We start from the raw sequence: 21,497 nt of genomic DNA on the forward strand, positions 1-21,497 counted from the left end.
GTATTTAATTAATAGGATATTTATATATGTTACTATGAAAATTCATGATCATAAGAATATTTTTATTTGGATCAACTCTGCTTCAGTAATCAGACACTAGACTCCAACAAAGCAGAAATTTGTCATCTGGTCATTTTTTATGCCAGGTGTTTTGATGATTAAAAGTTGTTAAATGATTCAAAATGTGTTAAATGCACATTAATAACTACCTTTGTTGAATAGATCCAAAAGATGCTGTTTCCTACCTAAAATGAACAATGATGTGTAAAATTTCACAGAAACTATTGATGAAGAAGTTAGGTGTAACTGTTCTGGGTTCAAGCCTGATGCTGCCCATGCTAGCTAGATATGTTGATATTGGATAATTTACCCGAGTTTCTTTCCTCATCTTACAATAAACAGTTGTGATAATAAAATAAAAATGTGTCAGGCCTCCTTAATTCATTGCCTGCCATATGGTATGGATGTCATAAATGGCAGTTATGTTGATTATGATTTTCGCTCAATTCATTATTTCTTACTTTAGAAAGTGAATGCTAACCTGGCAGTGGAGGGACAAGCCTTTAATCCCAGCACTCTGGAGGCAGAAGCAGGCAGATCTCTGTGAGTTCGAGACCAGCCTGGTCTACAAGAGCTAGCTCCAGGACAGGCTCCAAAGCTACAGAGAAACCCTGTCTCGACAAAACAAAAAAGGGAAAGGGAATGCTTTTTTATGTTTAATGTCTATATTCAACAATAGATACAATTGGACTATGACATAGATTTTGATAGTAAGTAAGAAATCACAGTGGCAAGCCAACATGGTAACAGCACAGTGACCTTTATTGAGAAGGTCCAAACATCACAACTGAAGTATTTTTCAGTTCAGCTTGTCGAAATACTTCAGTTTTCCAGCTGGATCTGGGATTATCTGTTTAAATAAAAGAAAATCATTCATTTAAAAAAGCCAAAGTACATTATAAAGAGTTTGGCCTTAATTACCCTTCTCTTGACTAAAGAAGATGCAACCATCTAATTTGTATTCTGAATCTGATTACGTATTATGTTTATGAAAACTAGACTTGTCCTATGTACAATCTCAGAAGCAAATAATATATTTCCCTATGAATTAACAATATCTATACCCAAGCAACCCAAATTTGCTTACAGCTCTTCTTTTGGCAGCCAAGCATTCACGGTGCATTTGAGCCTGATCAAATTAAACTAAATCATGGCCAAGGGGGGATGATGTACTTTAAAATGTCTTTGCTTATTAGATGACATTATATAATAACCTGAAAAGGGGGCAGTATGTACACTATGGGTTTATCAAATGAACTTTTAGCGGTTTTCAAGTACTAGGGCTTGACCCTAGGCCCTTCAACTGTTAAAAAAGAACATTATCACTGAACTGTATCTAAAGCTTTGTTCAAAGTTTAGCTTTATTGAGCTAGGGCCTTACTGTATTTTCCCATCTTAGTTTTGAACTCATGAACATCTGCTCCTCCTACCTCAGCCTCCAAAGTAGCTGGGACTACAGTTTTATATCACAGAGCCTGGATCAGAATGCAATGTTTTATAATCTAAAACTGCAAAGTGGAACAAAAGATTCCAGCACAGACAAGATTGTAAATAATTCAGTGAATGAACACTCTGAAAGGAAAAGAAATTCCTGCAAAAAGAATATTAAGATGATGTACATTTATGCTACCTTGAGCACTAGATATATTAAATGATAAATTTGCATAAGGTGGTTCATATTTGGTTGATTGTACAGGCTTACACATATAACTTCGAATCAGAAGCTCCTGGTTTAAAAAGCATTTCTCCTTTAAGATAGTAGGCAATTTCGTATGCAGGTGTATAGTAAACCACCTGAGACAAAAATAACATCCCAGGTACATTCTAATTATTCTGTTCTGAAATGATCAACAAAACCTCCCCAAAACAGATCTACTAGAATTGTGATAGGATAAATATTATACATTTCAGAATATATGATATTTATGAGATTAACTTTTAGAGGACATAAACTTCATAAGAATTTGGTGGAAACCATGGATTTCCAGGAAAAATGTGCATGTGATAGCATATACTGTATTTAATTTTAATTGACAAAAATAATTGCATGTGTTTCTGGGTTTGTTCCTTCTGTCAACCGGGCACTTACTGAGCACCTGCTTTATGACAAGTATTTACACAATTTCAAACAGTATGCATAAATGAATTAGGTATCTATTGTCCCTTGACTCTGTGTATTCTGGCATTTTAGACTGTTAGGGTTCTTAAAAACATGTTGATGGGATGGGTAGTGTATGGGGCTCATATAGAGTGCAGTGCAAAGCCTTTGAAGATGATATCTAGCTGAAATATGAATGAAGAGGAAGAGCCAGCCAACCACATAGAGGCCAATACAGAAAGGACATCAAAGGGGTTGGCAAGATGGCTCAGTAGGAAAAGCCCTTAACATGCAAAGCCCTAAGGCATGATCCACGTCCAAAAGAGAAGAGTACATCTGAAGACTTTCTCCAGCAAATTTTGAGAAAATTTCTTCCTTCCTTCATTCCTTCCTCCAATATTCTTTTCTTAACTACCCTTTGATTCTCAGAAGATAAAAATCTGAAAGATTTTAGACATTTTTAAAGAAAAGTTACATGCAAGTTTCCAAGTCATTCTAGCCAAAGGCTACTTCAAGGACTGTTCATAAGGTGTACCAGTATCCCTAAGAGAGGAAGTGTATGTGTTTGAATATTTTCTTTGACACCATTAGCATCAGTGTTCATTAAAACCCAGATTTTCTTCAAACGTTTCTCCTATGCAGAGAGTTTTGCTCATGATAGTTTCCTTGGCTCACAATATAGGAAGAAATTCCATATGCATCTCTAAGATTTTTTTCTCCTATATATCTACATTGCCCTTGTGGTTTCTACATTTTTTTAGACAGTGTATTTCTCTGGACAGTTAGCCTTAAAAATCACAATATAATCCATATTATGACTTCTCTACTTTATCTGCTCTCCCAGCAGCCCAGGGAATGTCTGCAGCATGATTTGTTCCTAATGATGATAACTTTGTTTTGGGAATCAGGACAGTCTGAATATAAGGACAGATTACATTAAAGCTGGCATACATTTTTGAGTCTGGCCAAGCCTTTAACAACAACAAAATCAACATGACTTACTGTTTCACTACCAGGTTTCCAGCCAGCAGGGCAGACTATAAGGAACAAAAATAAGAAAGAGGCAGTTAAAAACAGTTTAATTCTCTTTAACAACTCCTGAAACTGTTTCCATATTAAATAAAAATCATATTAAACATATGCAGACAACCAAGCCCTTGGCTCCTATTACTTGTCTGCTAGTACTAAAAAATTTTATTCATGGAGTTTATTAGAAGACAGCTTATCTATTTTCATTTTATAAATTATATGTACTTACACTAAAAATATGAAAAATAAACTAGATATGTATACTAAAATTGGAAGATCTTGCATTCTGATGCACTAGAAAGCCTAGGTGAGGCATCCTCTTGAGTTTATATATGTGACCAATAAGATTATCTGGCATATACCCCATTATACTGTATGCTCCTGCCAAGGTGTGCTGTTTGTCAACAGACTTTAGAATGTGCTGAGTCATGGACTTATCTATATTTTCTATACTCCCAAATTTAGTCAAATTAAACATTTCTGGGTTCAGGGTAAGGTAGATGTATGTATACATTGTGGGATTACTAGATCAAACTAATTAACCAGTCTCTCACCTCACATAACACATTGTTTTTAAAGTAAGGTCACTTAAAATCTTCTCTCAGTTGCTGGAGAGCTGGCCCAGTGGTTCAGTGCATACTGCTCATCAGAGAACCTACCCGAGTTTGGTTCCCAGCATCTATACCATGTGGATCACAACCACCTATAATTTTGACGTCAGGGGATATAATTTCTGGCCTCTGTAGGCATGTGGACATACACTCACAGAGACATATTAACTGACACAAATGCGTATTTTAAAGATATCTACTCTCAACAATTGCAGTTTCACATTTTTTTTTCTAAGACAGTGTCTCACTGTGTAGTTGTCACTGGCTTGGAACTCACCATGTAAGTCTGGCTGGTCTTGTGTTTGCAGAGATCCACCTATCTCTGCCTTCCGTGTGTTGGGGTAAAAGTGAGACCCACCACACTCAGCTCAGCAATCACCTTTTAAAAGTATATACAACATGCTTTACTTTAGCAAAACATGACTGTTTTCTATTCAGCTGCTGCTGAAACTTGTGAAGGATGGAGTGATAGACTATTGGTGTGATGCAGAATAATCCTAAGGATTACATTAATTAAAAAAGCTAAATCAGAATAGCAGCATTGTTTGTCATAGCCAGAACCTGGAAACAACCTAAATGTCCGTCGACCGAAGAATGGATAAGGAAAATGTGGTATATTTACACAATGGAATACTACACAGCAGAAAAAATAACGACATGTTGAAATTTGCAGGCAAATGGATGAGCTAGAAAACATCCTATTGAGAGAGGTAACCCAGGCCAGAAAGACAAATATCATATGTACTCACTCATAAGTGGCTTTTAGACATAAAGTAAAGAAAACCAGCCTACAAATCATAATCCCAGAGAACCTAGATGACAATGAGGACCTTAAGAGAGACATACGTTGATCAAATCTACATGGGAAGTAGGGAAGTAGAAAAAGACAAGAACTCCTGAGTAAATTGGGAGCCTGGGGACAATGGGAGGGGGTTTAAGGGGAGGACAGAGGAAGGGAGGGGACCACAGAAAAATGTAGGGCTCAATAAAATCAATAAAATAATACTGAAAGGGAGACAAAAAAGAAATGGCATGACCATAAGCAACTTGGGAGGAAGGAATTTCTCCACTTCCTCTCTCACATCACAGTCCATCTTTGAAGAAGTCAAGGCAGGAACTAAAGCAGCGGCCATGGAAGAGTGCTGCACTGGCTTGTTCCCCATGGCTGGCTCAACTTGCTTTTTAAAACAGCACCCAGGACTACCTGCTCAAGGGCACCACTGCTAACATTTACTTGGGTCCTCCCACACCAATCATTAATCAAGAAAATATCCCACAGACTCACCTACAGGTCAACGTGATGGAGGCACTTTCTCAAGTGAGTTCATTACAAAACAATAATAAAACAACTAAGTAGCTAAATATAAGAATGAAATATATAATAAAATCTACATTACTAACTATTGTCAGATTGGTACTACATTGTAATAGATGTATAATTTTTAAAATTCTAGGAGAAATTTTTTTACGTTTACCTAAAAGGACTATGCAAATAAGGAACATATTTGTATCTCGTTATAGTTAGCAGAAGATGGTAGTGATAATTGGATATGTCATTTAAATTAACAATTTTGCTTGGTAAAAGAAATCTAAGTTGAAAACCATAATCAGATTATGTGTAAAGCATTATATTAAAGGTAATAAATTAAATCATGCCTCTGCCCTTTACATACAACCACACATAAAAATGAAAAAAAAAGATACGCAGGAGGTCGTAGGCCCCACCAAGGGTCCTATTTTTGTTGTTTTGCTCCATGGACACGATGTCAAACTGCCTTTTAACAATGTCTCATGTTTACACACATAGGTAGTGCTGCTCTCAGTCTTCATCTGAAAAACTACTTTTTGTAGTTGATGCAGTTAATGCATAGATTCATAACTTGTCAAAGTGCTGAGAACAAGTGACTGCTAACGACTGAGCCCTAAAGAAGACATGTATTTCCAAGAATCAGGGAATACGTTGGAAGATGGACAGGAACAGTGTTAAGAGCCAGAGAATGAGGAGGAGGAATGTTAGGAAGTCTTCTGGACATGCACTTGTACTCATGATTCCAGCAGTTGGGTTTACCTATCGACATTCTAGCAGGGGTAAGGGGTGGGCAACATAGGCCCTACTCCTCGCTGGGGCAAGTGGTATAGCTACTACATAAGTTGCCCATGGTCCAGAAAATAACCCCAGCTCTACTCATACTCATGCAAGCAACCCTAATTAACTCCATGGGTGACAAACAGAAACCCAAACTTAGGAGGGATTTTGGCAGAAAAGAGAAGAGTTTTGGTGGGAGAAGTGGATAATAGGGTAATGGGGGTGTGAAAAAAAAAAACCAAAATTCATTATAAACATGCATGATACTGTCAAATTAGATATAAGATTTTAGACAAGAAAGGTACCTTCTCCATGCTTGTCAGTGTACTGGAAGGCTTGAACCAAACGCAGTGTCTCGTCCACTGATCTACCCACAGGAAGGTCATTCAGAGTAATCTGCCTTAGGACTCCTTTGTCATCAATAATAAAGAGGCCTCTGTAAAATACAGGGATGGTAAAGGTGATTCCATTTCTTCTCAGTTAAGGTAAGTATTGTGTTATAAATAGTCAGCAGTACTACCCTATTGCCACATACACTCCTGTCCCCCATAGTAAACACTTTTGGATTATCACTGTTAAATCATAGTTTGAAGTTTCTGTTTTGAGGAACTGGAGAGACAGCTCAGCAGTTAAAAGGACATACTGGTCTTAAACAAGACCCAAGTTCAAGTCCCAACCCCCTCCTTAGGGTGCTCATAACTGCCTTCAACTCCACTTGCAGGTATCTGTTACTTTTTCTGAAGGTACATTCCTTCACAGAGATAGACATACATACATTAATTTTGAAAATCTGTTTTTGAAAGAGGGTTTCCTTCCATCTTTTAGGATTTATAAGCAGCTAATGGAGGTGCTTAACCCTTCCTTGTGAGTTTCTCAGCAATTAATGGTTGTTTTCTTCTGCCATTGGTAAGGTGCCCATGGTCCTTCCTATAAACCACCCTATTTAAATTCACTGGAACACACATGAGTCAATAAATATATTAAGATGGATGGATGATCAGGAGAGGATCAGCAGGAATGGGACAAAAGAGTACAATAGGGAGTTGAGTATGATCAAGACACTGTCACTATCTACATGTATACAAATATTATAATGAAATACAGTATTATGTATATATATATATATATTTATTATTAATGGATGTTTAAAAAAAAACTTTATCTGGTGGCCCATATCTTTGTTCCCAGGACTGGGGAAGCAAAGGCAAATAGATCTTTGTAAGTTGGAAGTCAGCCAATTCCAGGCTAGCCAAGGTTACATAAGTGTGTTTATAAAACAAACAATCCCTCCCTTTTAAGGAAAAAAAACCCCTTAATCTGACTTTAAATAATCCCGATTCTTGGGGGACCAGAGGCAGGAAGATTAGGAGTTCTAGGTCATCCTTAACTATGTAGTTCAAAACAAGGCCAGCCTGGGCTAAGACCTTGTCTCCAAAAAAGCTATCTGTCAAAATCAAAGGGCAAATTCTGTGTTAGGTAATATTACTTAGTCAGTGTTCAACAACTTTTAACTTTTTAATGCTGAAGCTGCCCTTTTATCAAAGAATTCTATTTGTACTTACTAGTTTATATAAAAGCTACCAGCCTGGTCTATAGAGTGAGTTCCGTGACAGCCAGAACTACACTGTGTCAAAAATCAAAACTCAGAAAGCCGAAAAGACTGCTGGGTGCGATACTGCCTTAGTCTTTCCAAAGATACAGGTGTGCAAAGTACTAAGTATGCCTTAGAAAAACATTACTAGAGCTGGTACAGACAAAAGGAAAACAGGAAGAATAACAGCTAAGGAGACCCATATACAAGTCTGGTCGCTGTTATCTACTTATTTTCTAACTGTGACTCAATTTCTAGTCATCCACAGATCTGCTTATTTTATTTGTAAACAGAGAGATTGTTGAAGCCCTCTAGCTCTAACTGTGTGCAACTCTAGTTTAAATAGGGCATCAACAGTTTAAAGACTATTTACAACCTTCCTGCAAATAGAGCAAAGATATTTTTGATCAAAGTATCTATCTTCTAACTCTGAAGTATCACTTATTTCTAGGAAGATGATAAATGTTCTTGGAGTTTTTTCAAAATGTTAATTACAGGCACCTAAGAGTGTGGCCTGAGTCCTCGAGGTATACACCGTAGTCCTTTGAGATCTGATGGTTCAGGTCAGAAAGAAGTGGAATCCTTATTGGCCCCAGCCCTCCCTGTCTTCGAGGAGTATTAATCCTGTAACAGACAGAACATCAGCCCTCAGATATAAATAATATATTAAAAATCAGCTCTTTCCACACATGAAAGTACATAAATACAAGTATATACATATACCCCTTTTATAACAAAAATCAGGCTACTGTACTTTCTATTTTCATGCCTTTTTTCCCCACTGGGTAGTATATCGACATCTTTTAAGTACTAAATGTTGATACACATAGCATTTCATATCTTATAGATCCCTATTGACAGATATAAAATTGACTGTATTTTTCTTTAGGTCTGCTGCACTTGTTCTGACATGTCTGTAGATAAGTATTAGTATAAAACTTATCTGTTTAAAAACAGCCCTAATTTTCCAGAGAAAACAACACTGGAGGCCTGGAAAAATGGCTTGGTGATTAAGTGCACTATTGCTTTTCCAGAGGTCCTTAGTTTAATTCCCAGCACCCACAGGTTGGCTCACAATTACCTATACTGAGATCTGATGCACTCTTCTGGCATGCAAGTGTACATGCACATAGACCATGCACATATAAATAAATAAATCTTAAAAAAAGAAAAACACCTAAATTATTTGAAAGTTCTCCCTTAGTTTACATGCATTTTAACCATAGAAAAATTCAAAATCATTACAAAAATAATAAAGCAAATGAACAAGAAGATTTAATATTCTTCTATTAGTAATCAGGATATATTTGATACTTAAAATTATAGCTCTCCAACCAACTGAACTTTGTCATGTATACTATTCAACATTTTAATGTGTCTATAAAAATTGCCAGTGAGGACAAACACTTGTGCATGTATTTATGAGTTCAATGAATTGAACATTACATTTTAAAATCAAAAGAATTCTCAATAATCTTCTCCATGTGAAAATTTTTCAGCTCAACACTACTGACATTATTCAAAACTCATATATCCATACACTTTTCAGATTTTGAGACATGTTGCTCAGCTGCTCTCCAGGAATGCTGAACCTTAAATTATGTCTGAGTGCCATTTCTTCATACCTTAGTAACACTAAGGTTTTTTTTTTTTTCAATCTAGGCCAATGAGACAAGTTAAAATGGCATGTCTTGTCATTTTAGTTAGCAGTTCTTTACAGCTTGTTAGGTAAAATATCTTCTCAGGATAATACATTTTTACAAGTTACATTTAGCACTATATTTTTTTGTTTGTTTTTGGATTTTGAGACAGGATCTTACTTTGTAGCCTGCACTGTCCTTGATCTCACAGAGACCGCTCTTTCAGCCACACTAGTCTAAAATTAATTTTTAAAAATGACTGCTTTTTGAAAACTATAAAAACTAATGACTGAGCTAACATACTGATAACTATGTAACAGAAATGTTTTAATTTTTTTCACACTAAGGATACCCAAATTATTATAACATTAACATATTAAGAGCAACTGCGCATGACTAAGAAATAAATCTACTCATTTTATCCCAGACTTAAAGCAGAACACTGACCAAGCCAGGTGGGTGAACTGAGAGTCGACAGAGCATGCCACCACTTCAGTATTTATAGATCTGAATTCTTCAATTCGGTCACCAAAAGCGATGATTTCAGTTGGACATACAAAGGTGCTGAAAGTTGAAAGAAAACAAGTGAGTGTTCTCAAAATAAGCATACTCCTATATTTTCAAACCAGCGTTTGTTTATTATATACACTTTTGAGTACATAAAAACACACCTTAAGGAGACAGCAGATAAATGAGTTTTCTCCAACTGAAATTCTAAGACAGTATTTAATTAAATATTCTAAACAAATTTTGAGTTCTCAATTGCTTTTCAACCAATTTTCTTTTTCTATTTTAATTGATCAGTGTGTGAGCAATGCTTCCTTCTTCCTCCCAGCAGCATCCCCGTTTCATTAGCTTTTAATATTTTGTAGTTTAGTGTGTTACAGATTTCAAGGGAACTAAGTAATATCTTTATCATTTTGCTTGTTTTTCTTATTCCTATAGGCTAGCCTCCTCTACATGTAATTTACAGATGAGGCAATGCTCTTTAGTCCTACCTCCGCTTTTGGATCGTTTCTCTTTCACCTTGTGTTCCAGCCCCATGTAAAATACACCTGGGGTAATAGAAAATTTTTAGCAGAACAGTTGAGAAGATCATTTTATGAGTGTTTTGCCTGCATGTATGTCTGTGTAACATGTATGCGCTTGGTACCCGAGGAGGTCAAAAGAGAGTATGAGGTTCCATGGAACTGTAAGAGGCTATGTGGGTGCTGGGAATTGAGCCTGGATCATCTGAAGAGCAGCCAGTGCTCTTAACTGCTAAGCCATCTCTCCAGCCCAACTGGAGAGTAATTTTTTAAACTATGGTTAAACTAATTTGGTGAACTAGAAGCAATGTTAAAATATAAAAATGATAATATATTATACACAATGAGGATAGTTATTCATTAAACAGTTATAATATACATACATATGTATGTATATATATATATATGTGTGTATGTATATACACACACACACATGTCTACCTTCAGTAGTGATATTCAATCTTAACTTGAAGCTAGGTTTAGATCTTGAATTTTCAGAAAGGGACCACTTGGGAGAGCCAAATTGGAAAGGAATTTGGAAAGGTGGTTATTTACCATTTTGTATGGAAGTTTTTCAGTATTTTGACATCAAGCATGGCTGAGCTTGGGCTGAGAATGAATGTTACCCTGTGTACATATCCATGTGTATTGGGTAGCAATGAAATATGTAATTCTTAATGTATGGGTTATGGCCCAAAAGTTTGAAAAACATAGATCTAGGGAACAAGTCTCTACTTGAGTCCAACAGTGGATTTAAAAGTAATTCAGTTGTTCAAACACAGCACTGCCATGTGCAAACAAATAGTTCTAACTGTCACTGATAAACTGGGTGACAAATCATACTTTCATCCAGTATTTTCTAAAAAGGTAAATGGTAGATTCTACCTTCTTTCTTATTATCTCAAGAAATCTACTTCTGAATTCCATTAGAAATTAACTTATTCTTTTAGTTAATAGAGCCAGAGCACAGGCTTATTAGAGAGATAACTTTTTGGGGGTTTAATGCCCTAATTTTATTAGAATTCTTTCCACTTGGCTTAGGGTTGAAGGGTTGGCAAACTTTGTTCTACTGATCATATCATGCCCTTTAGTGGTGAAATTTCTCTGCAGCAAAACAGCAATCATGCATGTATATTTTACCTATATATGGGACAGCAACACAGAGATAACAAGATTAAAATCTCTTACTCTTCTTTGTCCTATAGAGAAAATGCTAACTCCTGGCTTACAACGTTTAGAAATGAATTTAATTCTCAACTATATCATTATAGATTCATATTATTGGACAAAGAAAGGTACAATGACATATGTAAAGGGATCTTTTAGCTGTTTTTTGTAACACCCCCAAAAAATTGAAATAGAAAAAAATAAGAGGTTGATATAACTAATTCTTTTTTTGTTGCTTTCTTTTTACTCTTTTCATGAATAAGGCAATCTCAGAATTGTATGTTTCCAAATAAACTCCTACAAGACAATTTACGACTGACTTTATGGTCATCTAAAAAATGTTATCAGAACTGCCACAATCAAAAAGTATTACTATATATATTAAATAGATATTACAATGTACAAATCTCAGGAAAATAATACAGCAATAAAAATAGCAAAGCCTTTAAAGCAAACAGAATTATGTATTAACTCTTGCATTAACTACTTGCTAAAATATTATCTATTTTCTTGCCTTTGTGACTCAAATATGTGGTATATATTACCTTTTTTCTCTCAGTTTGCCTTATTAAAAGAACCATCAGTTGAAAAACAAATTCTGTTTGTTGTCCTTGGATAACAAATGACAAAGACTGGCATTTAACTAGTGATTACTTGCATGTGTTACTTACAAATCAAGTGGGTAGAAGAAAAAAACCAAGTATTTCCCACGATAGTCAGTCAGTTTGAGCTCCTTGAATTCTCCGTTTATCACAGCTGTTCCTTCCCAATAAGGTGCTGGTTTGGAGACTAAGAAAGAAAAACATAATCTTCTATAACACAGAAAGCTCTTGGAATGGCAAAGGACTTTTTTTTTAGTGCTTTAGAAAAACACTGAAAATTGAGGCTTCTAAAGCATTAGACTTCACTGGCAGCCTGGAAGCTTAGAGACTTCTGAGAACTTGGAATAATAACTTACTGTTAGACAATGTAAGATGCATAGAATTATAAAGGAAACCAACTTCCCTGAAATGTAACATATATGCATTTAAGAAGCTGGTGATGTATTAACAGCTGTGTGTTCATTCCCAACACCTTCAAGGTGCAAGATGTGGGGGGTGATCCTATAACTCTGTAAGATAACTTTTGACAGGATTCCTGTAATAACTATCACACAGCATGAGAAAGTCTCTGTGTCCCAATGGGCAACAGGCAGTAGCAAGTACTTCAGGAGTGAGAGTGAGTTGTCGCCCACAACTGTGATAGGAGGAAATGCTAAGTTTCAGCTGGATGCTAGTGAAAAAATACTTGTATATATATATAGAATTTTTTCTGGTTACTATAATTATTAACACACATTAACTGAATGAAATTAGAAAAATGTTTCTGCCCATGACCACAAAGCCTTACATTTTATTCTTGTACTAAACCCTACTGGCTATTTCAATTACAGCTCCTCCAAGTTATCCCAGTATGGGAGGGATAGTTTTCCTAGAAAGCTTTCAAAAAAAGAGACATCCCTTACCCCTTTGAACAGGTTTCAAGTGACCTGATGCAAATTCAATAGTGCTGCTGTACTACTTGTAAGGGCATGCTGACACTCTAGCTAGTACCCTTTGATAGTTATGTACCTTCAGGCTGTTGACACATTCAAATAACACTTTTAAAGCCATTATATATACTGAGATCAATACTAGCTTCCAAGTTGAACTATAGTTTTTAGAATCAAGCCTTTATAATTCTGTATAAAAGCCAGCATTAGTTCTTCTACAGAGACAAAATGAAAATGAATTTCTTTGTGAAGTTAATATATAACATGTGATTTCTTATCTTGAGTCAGAACTACATAATATAAATAATCCTGGTCTTATTAAAAAAAAAACAATCCAGAAGAAATAATGAGAAATCTGCTAAAGTTTATATATTTTATATTCATTACTTCAAATGCTTAACTAAGAACGAGGTTATAATAATTGTAAGGACCTGTTATAACACTCCTTAAGGATTTTACACAGACAGAAAATCATGTCAGGAAAATAAATCTTGCTTTGAAAATTGATGTTTGCAAATGTTTGGCTTTGATTGAATAACTGCAGTTATTTTGGTAAGATTTTAAAATAAAATTCGAAAAGCAGCCCCCTTTACCTATTAAAAAACAAAACAAAAACCATGGTGATGCACATCTTTAAGACCAGCATTCAAGAGGAATAGGCAGGTGGGTCTCTGAGTTCGAAGCCAGCCTGGTCTACTAAATGAGTTCCAGGACAGGCAGGGCTATATAGAGAGATCCTGTCTCAACCAAACAAACAGCAATGTCTTAAATGCATTAGCATAATGATTCTGGTAAACAGAGTAAGGAAGACAATTTTAAACTGTCTATCATCAGTTTAACTACTGTTAACATTTTGATCTTTCCCACTTTCCAAACAGAAATCTGGGTCACGGTGCACATCTTTTCCTCTCACTGAAAATGTAAATTATGACATTTTTATGTTATTAAAATATTTGAAGAAATGGCCTTAATTGCTCTATAACATCCCCTTTTGTGAATAAAAATTCTCATTTTCTCCAATTTTAGATCAGCCTGTATATGACACATATCCAACAATTACATAAAAATTTGAAGGATTTTGGTAAACAGAAAGCTACTATAACTACCAGTTTTTTCTTTTTTACTTCCAAATACAGCTTTGTTTCCAACAGGAAGCATATTTGAGTAAACACATTTCAGAATGTCTTCCTCAGGCAAGTGAAATCAATGGGAATTGGAAATATAATTGTTTTAAAGCAAAAACTGGCTTTCTAAAACAGTTCCAAAGTAGTTCTACTATGAAACTACAAATGTTGAAGGAGGTAAAACAGCCTTTCTCATTCATTGCATGTGGTAGCAACATGGCATTATCTCTGGAGGTTCAGAACCGTGAAATAGCCAGGTATAGTGGGCACATATGTAAACCCGGCTCTCTGCAATGAAGCATGAGTTTGAAGCCATTCATTGTCAGATCTGTCCGGACCCTATGCTCAAAAGCAGGCCACAAACTATCAAATCTAACTATTTTTTCCACTGAACACTAGGACATAATGTGCTGCAACAACCAAAATTCAAACATACACGTACAGAATGTCAAATAATCCCTAGAAGAGGGCTAGGGAAAAGCCATAAGACACGGGCTTTGTCTGGATGCTCTGGTTACTTCTTTTTGGCAGTCTTAATATCCAGATGCAGCAGGCCTCGACTTTCTCAGTGTCTACATAGTCTGACGTGTCTTTTCTGAGAGTGGCCACTAGCTTCACACACTGGACAGAAAGACAAATAATGAAAAGCCCAGTTGGCAGTACCATCAACCCAATAGACCCAATTGTGCCACTTCCACTCCTAACCCCAGTTTTCCTCCAAATACCCTATAATAAAGTCTTCATTTTTTTTAGAAATATCAATATCCACCAACTCTACATATTTTGGGGAGATGACTTTCAATAAGAATCTTTGTATGTTACAAAAAAAAGTTTGACCTTCTGAACATTTTGTTTAGCTACTTCTCTGCTTAATCAAACTCTCTGTGAATCATTATTCAACTTCTCAATGAACTCTCTTCCCTGGAACAGACAGGGCTGCTGCAGGCATTTTCGGACATTTAAGAAAGTCTTTTAGTTTGCACAACATCCTCCAAGCCTGCAAGCCCGGGACTAGGAACACCCCCATTTGTGGCTTTAGGGGTAACCGCTACCTCTCCCGAAATCTGATCAGAGGAAACCATCTATCTTCACACCAGGAACCCATCCTCACACCCACAAAGGCAACGGGGTGGACCCAGAGCTCTGAGGCAGCCTTGGGGGAGCGGCCCAACTCCAGCCCCACCCTTCCGTAGCATCCACAAAAAGGGTCTAAGTATTCCCGAGTTTTTCCCCATTCACGCAACCTCCGCAGGGCACCACCTACTCTTGGCTTTGCTTAGATGCAGGGAGTGATCTGCGACCGAAACCCGGGACACCTCTCCCGGGTACACTTGTCCACCAGCGTAGAAGTGGCACTCATTTTCGCGGGTCCGGAACCGCTCCTCAGACTCCAAGCCCTGCAGAGCTTGGGTCCGCAACAGAAACAGCAGCAGCAACGGTAGGATCAGCACCACCTTTCGGGTCCAGCGACGGGACGGAGTAGTCGAGTCCAGCAGCTTGGACCGTGCCTCCATGACCGAGCGAGCGCGAAAACACGTCCCCAGCTCAAGCTCGGAGTCCCCCGCCGCCAAGCGGCTAAAACGGCGCGCTAGAGACCACGCGAACCAGGGCGCGGCCTCGCGAGACTTGCTCCGCCCCACTCCGCCCCCCTGCCACGTGGGCGCAGGCCCCGCCCCGCCCCCACATGGGCTTCTGCGCCTGCGCCATACAGTGGACCAACCCAGCAGAAGTGTTTTCCCGAACTTATCAAAGGCGTCTTTCAGGGTGGGGGTGGGTGGCGACCCAAGTGCCTGCAAGTGTGCTTCCACGTCCGTCACTATAACAGAGCTTCCCTACCCCTCACTCCATCTCTTCAGAAGTTCAAAATAACCTATATGCTTGTAAAGGACTGGCAATATATGCTTTTCATTATTTCAAGACATGGTTTCTCTGTGTGGCCATGGCTGTCCTGGAGCTCACGCTGTAGACCAGGCTGGCCTCGAACTCACAGAGCTCTGCCTGCCTCTGCCTCCTGGGTGCTGGGATTAAAGGTATGGGTCACCACGGCCTGGCTGCAATTAATACTTCTAGTTAAAGTCACCTTCATACATTTTGTTGGTTTTGTTTTTGAGAGATCATGCTTGTGTGCACTTAGGCGACAGTGTGAAAAATATAACGTGGAATGTAGTCACTTATTTCCCAGTCAAGACCTGAAACCCCTCCTAGCTTGGTACAAAAGCGCAATTTACCCCTTTACCCATTGTTGCGTTGCCTCTACCCATGACACACTGCTGCATGCCCTGCCACCATTTTTAGTGACTGCCCCAGCGCCTAGAGGCAGTCCCTCCATTTTAGCTTATCAAGGACTGAATTGTGATGTCACCTGTCAGCTCTCTCATGCCCTAGGGCTGCTTTCATGCACTCCTAACCACAGCTCTGCTTTAGAGCCTGACCATCTTCTACTCACATCTTTTAAAACATTATTATTATTAATGATCATTATTTTGGGTTTTTTGAGAGAGGGTTTCTCTGTTTTACATACTTTTGGCTGTCCTGGAACTCAGTCTGTAGACTAGGCTGGCATCGAACTTAGAGAGATCCTCCTGACATTTTATTTTAATGGGTGTTTTGTCTGAGGTGTCTGTGCATTGCTTGTGTGCCTGGGGCTCATAGAAGCTAGAAGATAGCACTGAAAGATCCCCTGGAACTGGAGTTACAATTGTGAGCTGCCATGAGGGTGCTGGGAATGAAACCCTTGTCCTCTGGGAGAACAGCCAGAGCTTTTAACTACTGCCATCTCTCCAGTCCCCTAATTCCATCTTTAATATAAAAATTTTGAATATAGGCCGTTATTGTGTCTGGTCTCCGTTCCTCTACCCATGTTTGACCCAGTAATCTTCAAACCATACTTTCCCAAAGCACAATTGACATGCATTATACCACTCTATTAGTCCAGTAATCTATTCCCTGTAGTGCGATCTATTAATGTAGTTCCATGATTTACCTCTAGACCTAGCCTTTTTTTTTCTTTTTTCTTTTCTTTTTTTTTTTTGTTTGGTGAAAACTCAGAGATAAAAGGGTCTAATCTAAAAAGCAATCTGACTAGCCTTTCTCTTCGAGCAGGAATTAGAGGGCAAAAAATGAGTTTGGTGATTTAAGTGTGTCCCAAGTGATTATATTTTAAAATCAAATGTGGTACCAGGGTAAGGGATGCAGCAGAGCTCAGTCTTAAAGCACATATCCAGGAGATTCTGGGTTCAGTTCTCAGAAACTTCGCAGCTCACCATATCCCACTCCCTGCCCCCCGCCACTTTCCCTCATGCTTCCCCCACTTGCTCCCAGCACCTCCATTTTCCCACTGAGAGGAGAATATACTTACTCATAACGTTTTCCTGCAGCTCTTCATTTTCTGGAGGTACATAGATGACAGGCCTCTGACGTGGTAGCTCTCGCTCCCATTCTTCTCCTTCCCTAGCCTCCTGCTCAATGTGGAAAGGAAGTGGGACCCTAGGGGCTCGAACTTGAGTCCCAGAGACTCGATTAAGGCTTATGCCCATTCGTGGGCGGCTGCGATGATCCATGATGACTGGTGACTGTCAAACAGTCACTAGCCTTAGTGAATTCTAGGCCCTGAGTTTGAAACTGAGTTATTTTTTTAAGCTGGGAGAGAACGATATATCCCTACACCTCTTTGGCCTAGACTGAGCTGAGATGCCCCAGTTGGTAGCAGGGACTGCTCACCAGCTGGGCCCCAGTGAACCCCCTGCCCACTGGGGAGAGTGACCAGGTTGGCCACCTCCCTGGCACCTACTCTGTCCCTCAGCTGCTCTGAAATCTCTTGTTAGCTGGCATTCTGAGTGTCACTTGCTCTGAGGCCTTTCAGCCAATGATATTTGAGCAGACATTATGCTGTCATAGTAGCATCCACCATGAACCTTGAAAAGGGGACCTTGCCCTCAAGGCACTCACCATCCAGCTAGAGTCAGCTACTCACTAAAAGTGGAATACCATCAAACATGAGGGGGTGTTCCTAAAGATCACAGATATTAATCAGAGGTCACCTAAGTATCTATATATTAGCTTGATTTGCCCACACATAGCTTTTTTACTTCTCAAGGGGTCCTATATAGTACAGATGCTGTGAGAAAAGCATACACCCTTGTATGATTGGCAAAGATACAATATATCCTAGTGGAATTCATATCTGATAGTCATGGGTACCTTTGCAGGTTCCGCCATGGATCTCAGAGTGCAGGTTCTAATCATATCCGGTTTCTTCCCTCTGCCTGGTAACTTAAATACTCTGTTACTGTACCAGGCCTTTAGTGGCCTACACCTGTGCTGGGGGCCTTTTAATTCTGTTTCTGGAAACACTGATTATTTTGTTGTTAGTGCTGTTGTTTGCTGGTGGTTCAGGTTGTGCCCACAGCTGCCCTTTAATTGTTTTATTTTATTGTTCTTTATAGTTGGGAGCTTCATCCTCAGCCTCTAGATTTTACTAGTCAGATACCGGTTCCTGTAATACTTAGCTTAAAGATAACAGAGGCGATGCTTTGTGACTCTTTTTGTCATTTTGTGGAGTTAATGGGTGAATGAAAACAAGGACATGGCCACTCCAAGGCATGGTTGAGTTGAAGCATTTTATTGTAGCTACTAGGTAGAGAACAGTCAGAGGCGTTTGGAGGGGTCCAGGCTGAACCAGGCCATGAGAGGAGAGAGACAGGGGAAGAGCCAGAGAGGAGCAAGAGAGAGGACCAGAAGAGAGCAGAAATTCAAGAAAACCAGGAGGTCAAGATAGCATGTGGCCAAATGGCTGTGTTATATAGGGATCAGAAGATGGGGGAAGAGAAGCAAACCTTGGGTTGGAGAGGTTTAGGGTAGGGAGTGGGTGAGAAGTGCTGAGAGGAGGGAGGGCTCTGCAACAGGTCCTTGTGAAGTTGAGAGAACCTGGTGGCAAGTCTTGAAAGGTTCATAGAAACCGTATTGTGTTCCTGGTTTCTTTGGGACCTAACCAAGGGGAAGTCGGCGAAGTCAGGGAAGTTGCATTTATCTCTCTCTCATTCTAGAAGGCATTTAGCAAGTAGTGAGCATGCTGAGACAACAGTTGCGAGGATGCTGAGATAGCTTTCTGAAAGGTCCATGTAGTCTATGGCCACACCATCCTAAACACATCCCAACAAATCTGAAAGGGTCATGGAGGAAGAAACCAAGGTCTCCCCTGCAGTACCACGACCATCTTGACAGCCTTGTGAACATACAGTCTTGAAAGCAGTTATAACCATGTTTGATTCTGGTGAGTGCAGCCTTGTTTGACATCTTGACTGCAGCTACATGAAACACCTTAGGCAAGAACCTCTTCAATTTACCTGTCCCTGGAATTTATGACCCATATAAACTGAGTTTCATGAATATTTATTACTGTTTTAGACTAAAAGAACAAAGCCTCATTATGGTTCCCATATTGCTAGTCTTCATATTCATGTTGAATAATGTCAGAGTCAGCTTTAAAAAGTAAACATTCAAGGATCAGAGAGTTGTTTCAGTGGGTAAGGGTGCTTTCTATGCTAATCCAACAACGGAGTCTGATCCTGCGTCTTATTTTGCTTTCTATTTCTGTGGTAAAACACCATAACCAAAAGTAGTTTGGGGAAGAAATGCTTATTTGGCCTACACAGTCTAATCATAGTCCATCATAACGGGAAGTGAGGGTAGGAACCTAACCTGGAAGCAGGAACCTGGAGGCAGGAAATGAAGTAGAGACCATGTAAGAATACTGCTTATTGGCTCACTCCCCATGGCTTGCCCAGCCTACTTACTTATACAGCACAGCACCACGGGTTTGGAGGTGGCATTGCCCATAGTGGTCTAGGCCGTCTCACATCAATCCTTAAGAAAATGTCACACAGAATGAACTACAGATCATCTGATGGAAGCATTTTTTTCTGTTTCTTTTTTTTGAGGTTTTCTGTTACTAGATGACCCTAGTTTGTGTCAAGTTTACAGAAACCAAACCAACACATCCCAGAAACTACATTAAAAAATCAGATTACAGTGACACAGTGCTCTTAGAGCCAGATGGGAGGCCAGGTAGCCTGAAGTACTTAGTAAAGACAGGAGTTATCCTGTCTCAAGATAGAAGGTGAAGAAATAATTCTTGAAGTTATTCTCTGATCTCCACATATTTATGATCTTGTTCACACACACACACACACACACACACACACACACACACACACGTAGTGGGGAGCAGTGAGCCGGCTTCCCGCCGCCTGGCTCCCGGCCACCTGGCTAGCTTATGCCCCAAAATAACAACACACAAATTGTATTCTTTTAAACACTGCCTGGCCCATTAATTCCAGCCTCTTTCTCACATCTTGACTAACCCATATCTAATAATCTATGTAACACCACAAATGGTGTCTTACCGGGAAAGATTCAGCACATCTGACCTGGTGGCTGGCTTCATCGCATCTCTCTCCCTGAGGAGAGGCACGGCAGTCTGCCCCAGAGAGCAGAAGCATGGCAATTTATTAACTTAGGAGAGGCGTGGCATCTGACTGAGCCATCTACCTCACTTCTTTTTCCTGTTCTGTCTACTCCACCCACCTAAGGGCTGGCCAAGGCAGTTTCTTTATTAGTGTATGAAATCAACACAAACAGAACACTGTCACACATCATTTCCCCTTTTTCTGTTTAAACAAAAAAAGAAGGCTTTAACTTTAACATAGTAAAATTACATATAACAAAACAGTTATCAAGCAAGAATTACAGTTACAATATTTATATCTATTTTATCTTTTATCATTACTAAGGAAAACTATAACTATCTATCTATTCTTCAACTCCATTAAAGACTCCAGAAGGATATAATATTACCTAAGTAAACAAGAAATAAGCAACTTACAAAACTCTAGAAATCACAGAGACATCTCACTGCCTGGATAGTCACCCAAAGTTCTTTTGTACTGTTGGGGCATCCATCTTCAGCCTACAGGCCCATAGTATCCAGCAGACTTTTCCATGAAGCAGGAAATTTCAAAGGCAGTTCAGTCACTATCTGCTGTGTCCTGCAGAATGTCTCGCAGACTCTTTCATGAAGTCAGGAACCCCGAAAAACCATCTCACCTTTAGGCAAGTTCAGCAGTCCTCTCTCTGACAGTTCTCTGTGTCCAGTTTATGCAACAGTCCAGGCAAGAGCAGTTTCTTGCCCAAATGGCTATCAAACTCCGTAAGTAGCCTCTTTGATGCCCATCTTCCTTTTGAAGTGGATTGGTGCTGCTAGGAGCAGATGTGTCTCATTGTCATGAAAAGTCTGACTTATTAAAACATTAAATTCCATATTCTGTAGTCTTTGAAAGATATGAAGAATGCCTATCTAACTAAAATATATCTCTATATATCTAGAAAATCTAACTAACATGACTACATGTTTGACTGTTATTGATTATCCATTAGCAACCTATATTTCTTAATTATACATTACATTTTTAAAATGAACTACACAATCACAATACCTTAATCAAGATCAGAAATACATATAACAAGACTGACCT

The 21,497-nt window shown here is 38.8% G+C and overlaps 1 protein-coding gene across 3 annotated transcripts; it reads right to left on the reverse strand.

Annotated features, from left to right (window-relative positions):
• Positions 1-801: 801 nt before the first annotated feature.
• On the reverse strand, positions 802-15,587 carry Prdx4 (peroxiredoxin 4). 3 transcript variants are annotated; one of them, XM_038317395.2, is made up of 8 exons: positions 15,230-15,587; positions 11,982-12,099; positions 10,114-10,170; positions 9,563-9,679; positions 7,977-8,099; positions 6,190-6,320; positions 3,161-3,195; positions 802-910 (listed from the first exon to the last, which is right to left on the reverse strand). In XM_038317395.2, exons 1-8 carry the CDS (start codon positions 15,477-15,479, stop codon positions 860-862), a joined length of 882 nt encoding a protein of 293 aa, XP_038173323.1. In that variant the 5' UTR covers positions 15,480-15,587; the 3' UTR covers positions 802-859. The 3 variants fall into 3 exon arrangements, with proteins under 3 accessions (XP_038173323.1, XP_038173324.1, XP_038173325.1); XM_038317396.2 differs by lacking the exon at positions 10,114-10,170 and having other exon boundaries at positions 15,230-15,582; XM_038317397.2 differs by lacking the exons at positions 3,161-3,195; positions 10,114-10,170 and having other exon boundaries at positions 15,230-15,584.
• Positions 15,588-21,497: the final 5,910 nt, after the last annotated feature.

The sequence above is a fragment of the Arvicola amphibius genome, chromosome X (assembly GCF_903992535.2).
Source record: "Arvicola amphibius chromosome X, mArvAmp1.2, whole genome shotgun sequence".
Lineage (NCBI taxonomy): Eukaryota > Metazoa > Chordata > Mammalia > Rodentia > Cricetidae > Arvicola > Arvicola amphibius.

Excerpts from the sequence above, each read along its gene's own strand:
- Prdx4 (XM_038317395.2), bottom strand. The coding sequence starts at position 15,479 with ATGGAGGCACGGTCCAAGCTGCTGGACTCGACTACTCCGTCCCGTCGC. Across the intron at positions 12,100-15,229 it reads GCATCTAAGCAAAGCCAAGA|TCTCCAAACCAGCACCTTAT; the intron begins GTAGGTGGTGCC and ends TTTCTTTCTTAG. Across the intron at positions 9,680-10,113 it reads GAAACGATCCAAAAGCGGAG|CACCTTTGTATGTCCAACTG; the intron begins GTAGGACTAAAG and ends TTCAACTTTCAG.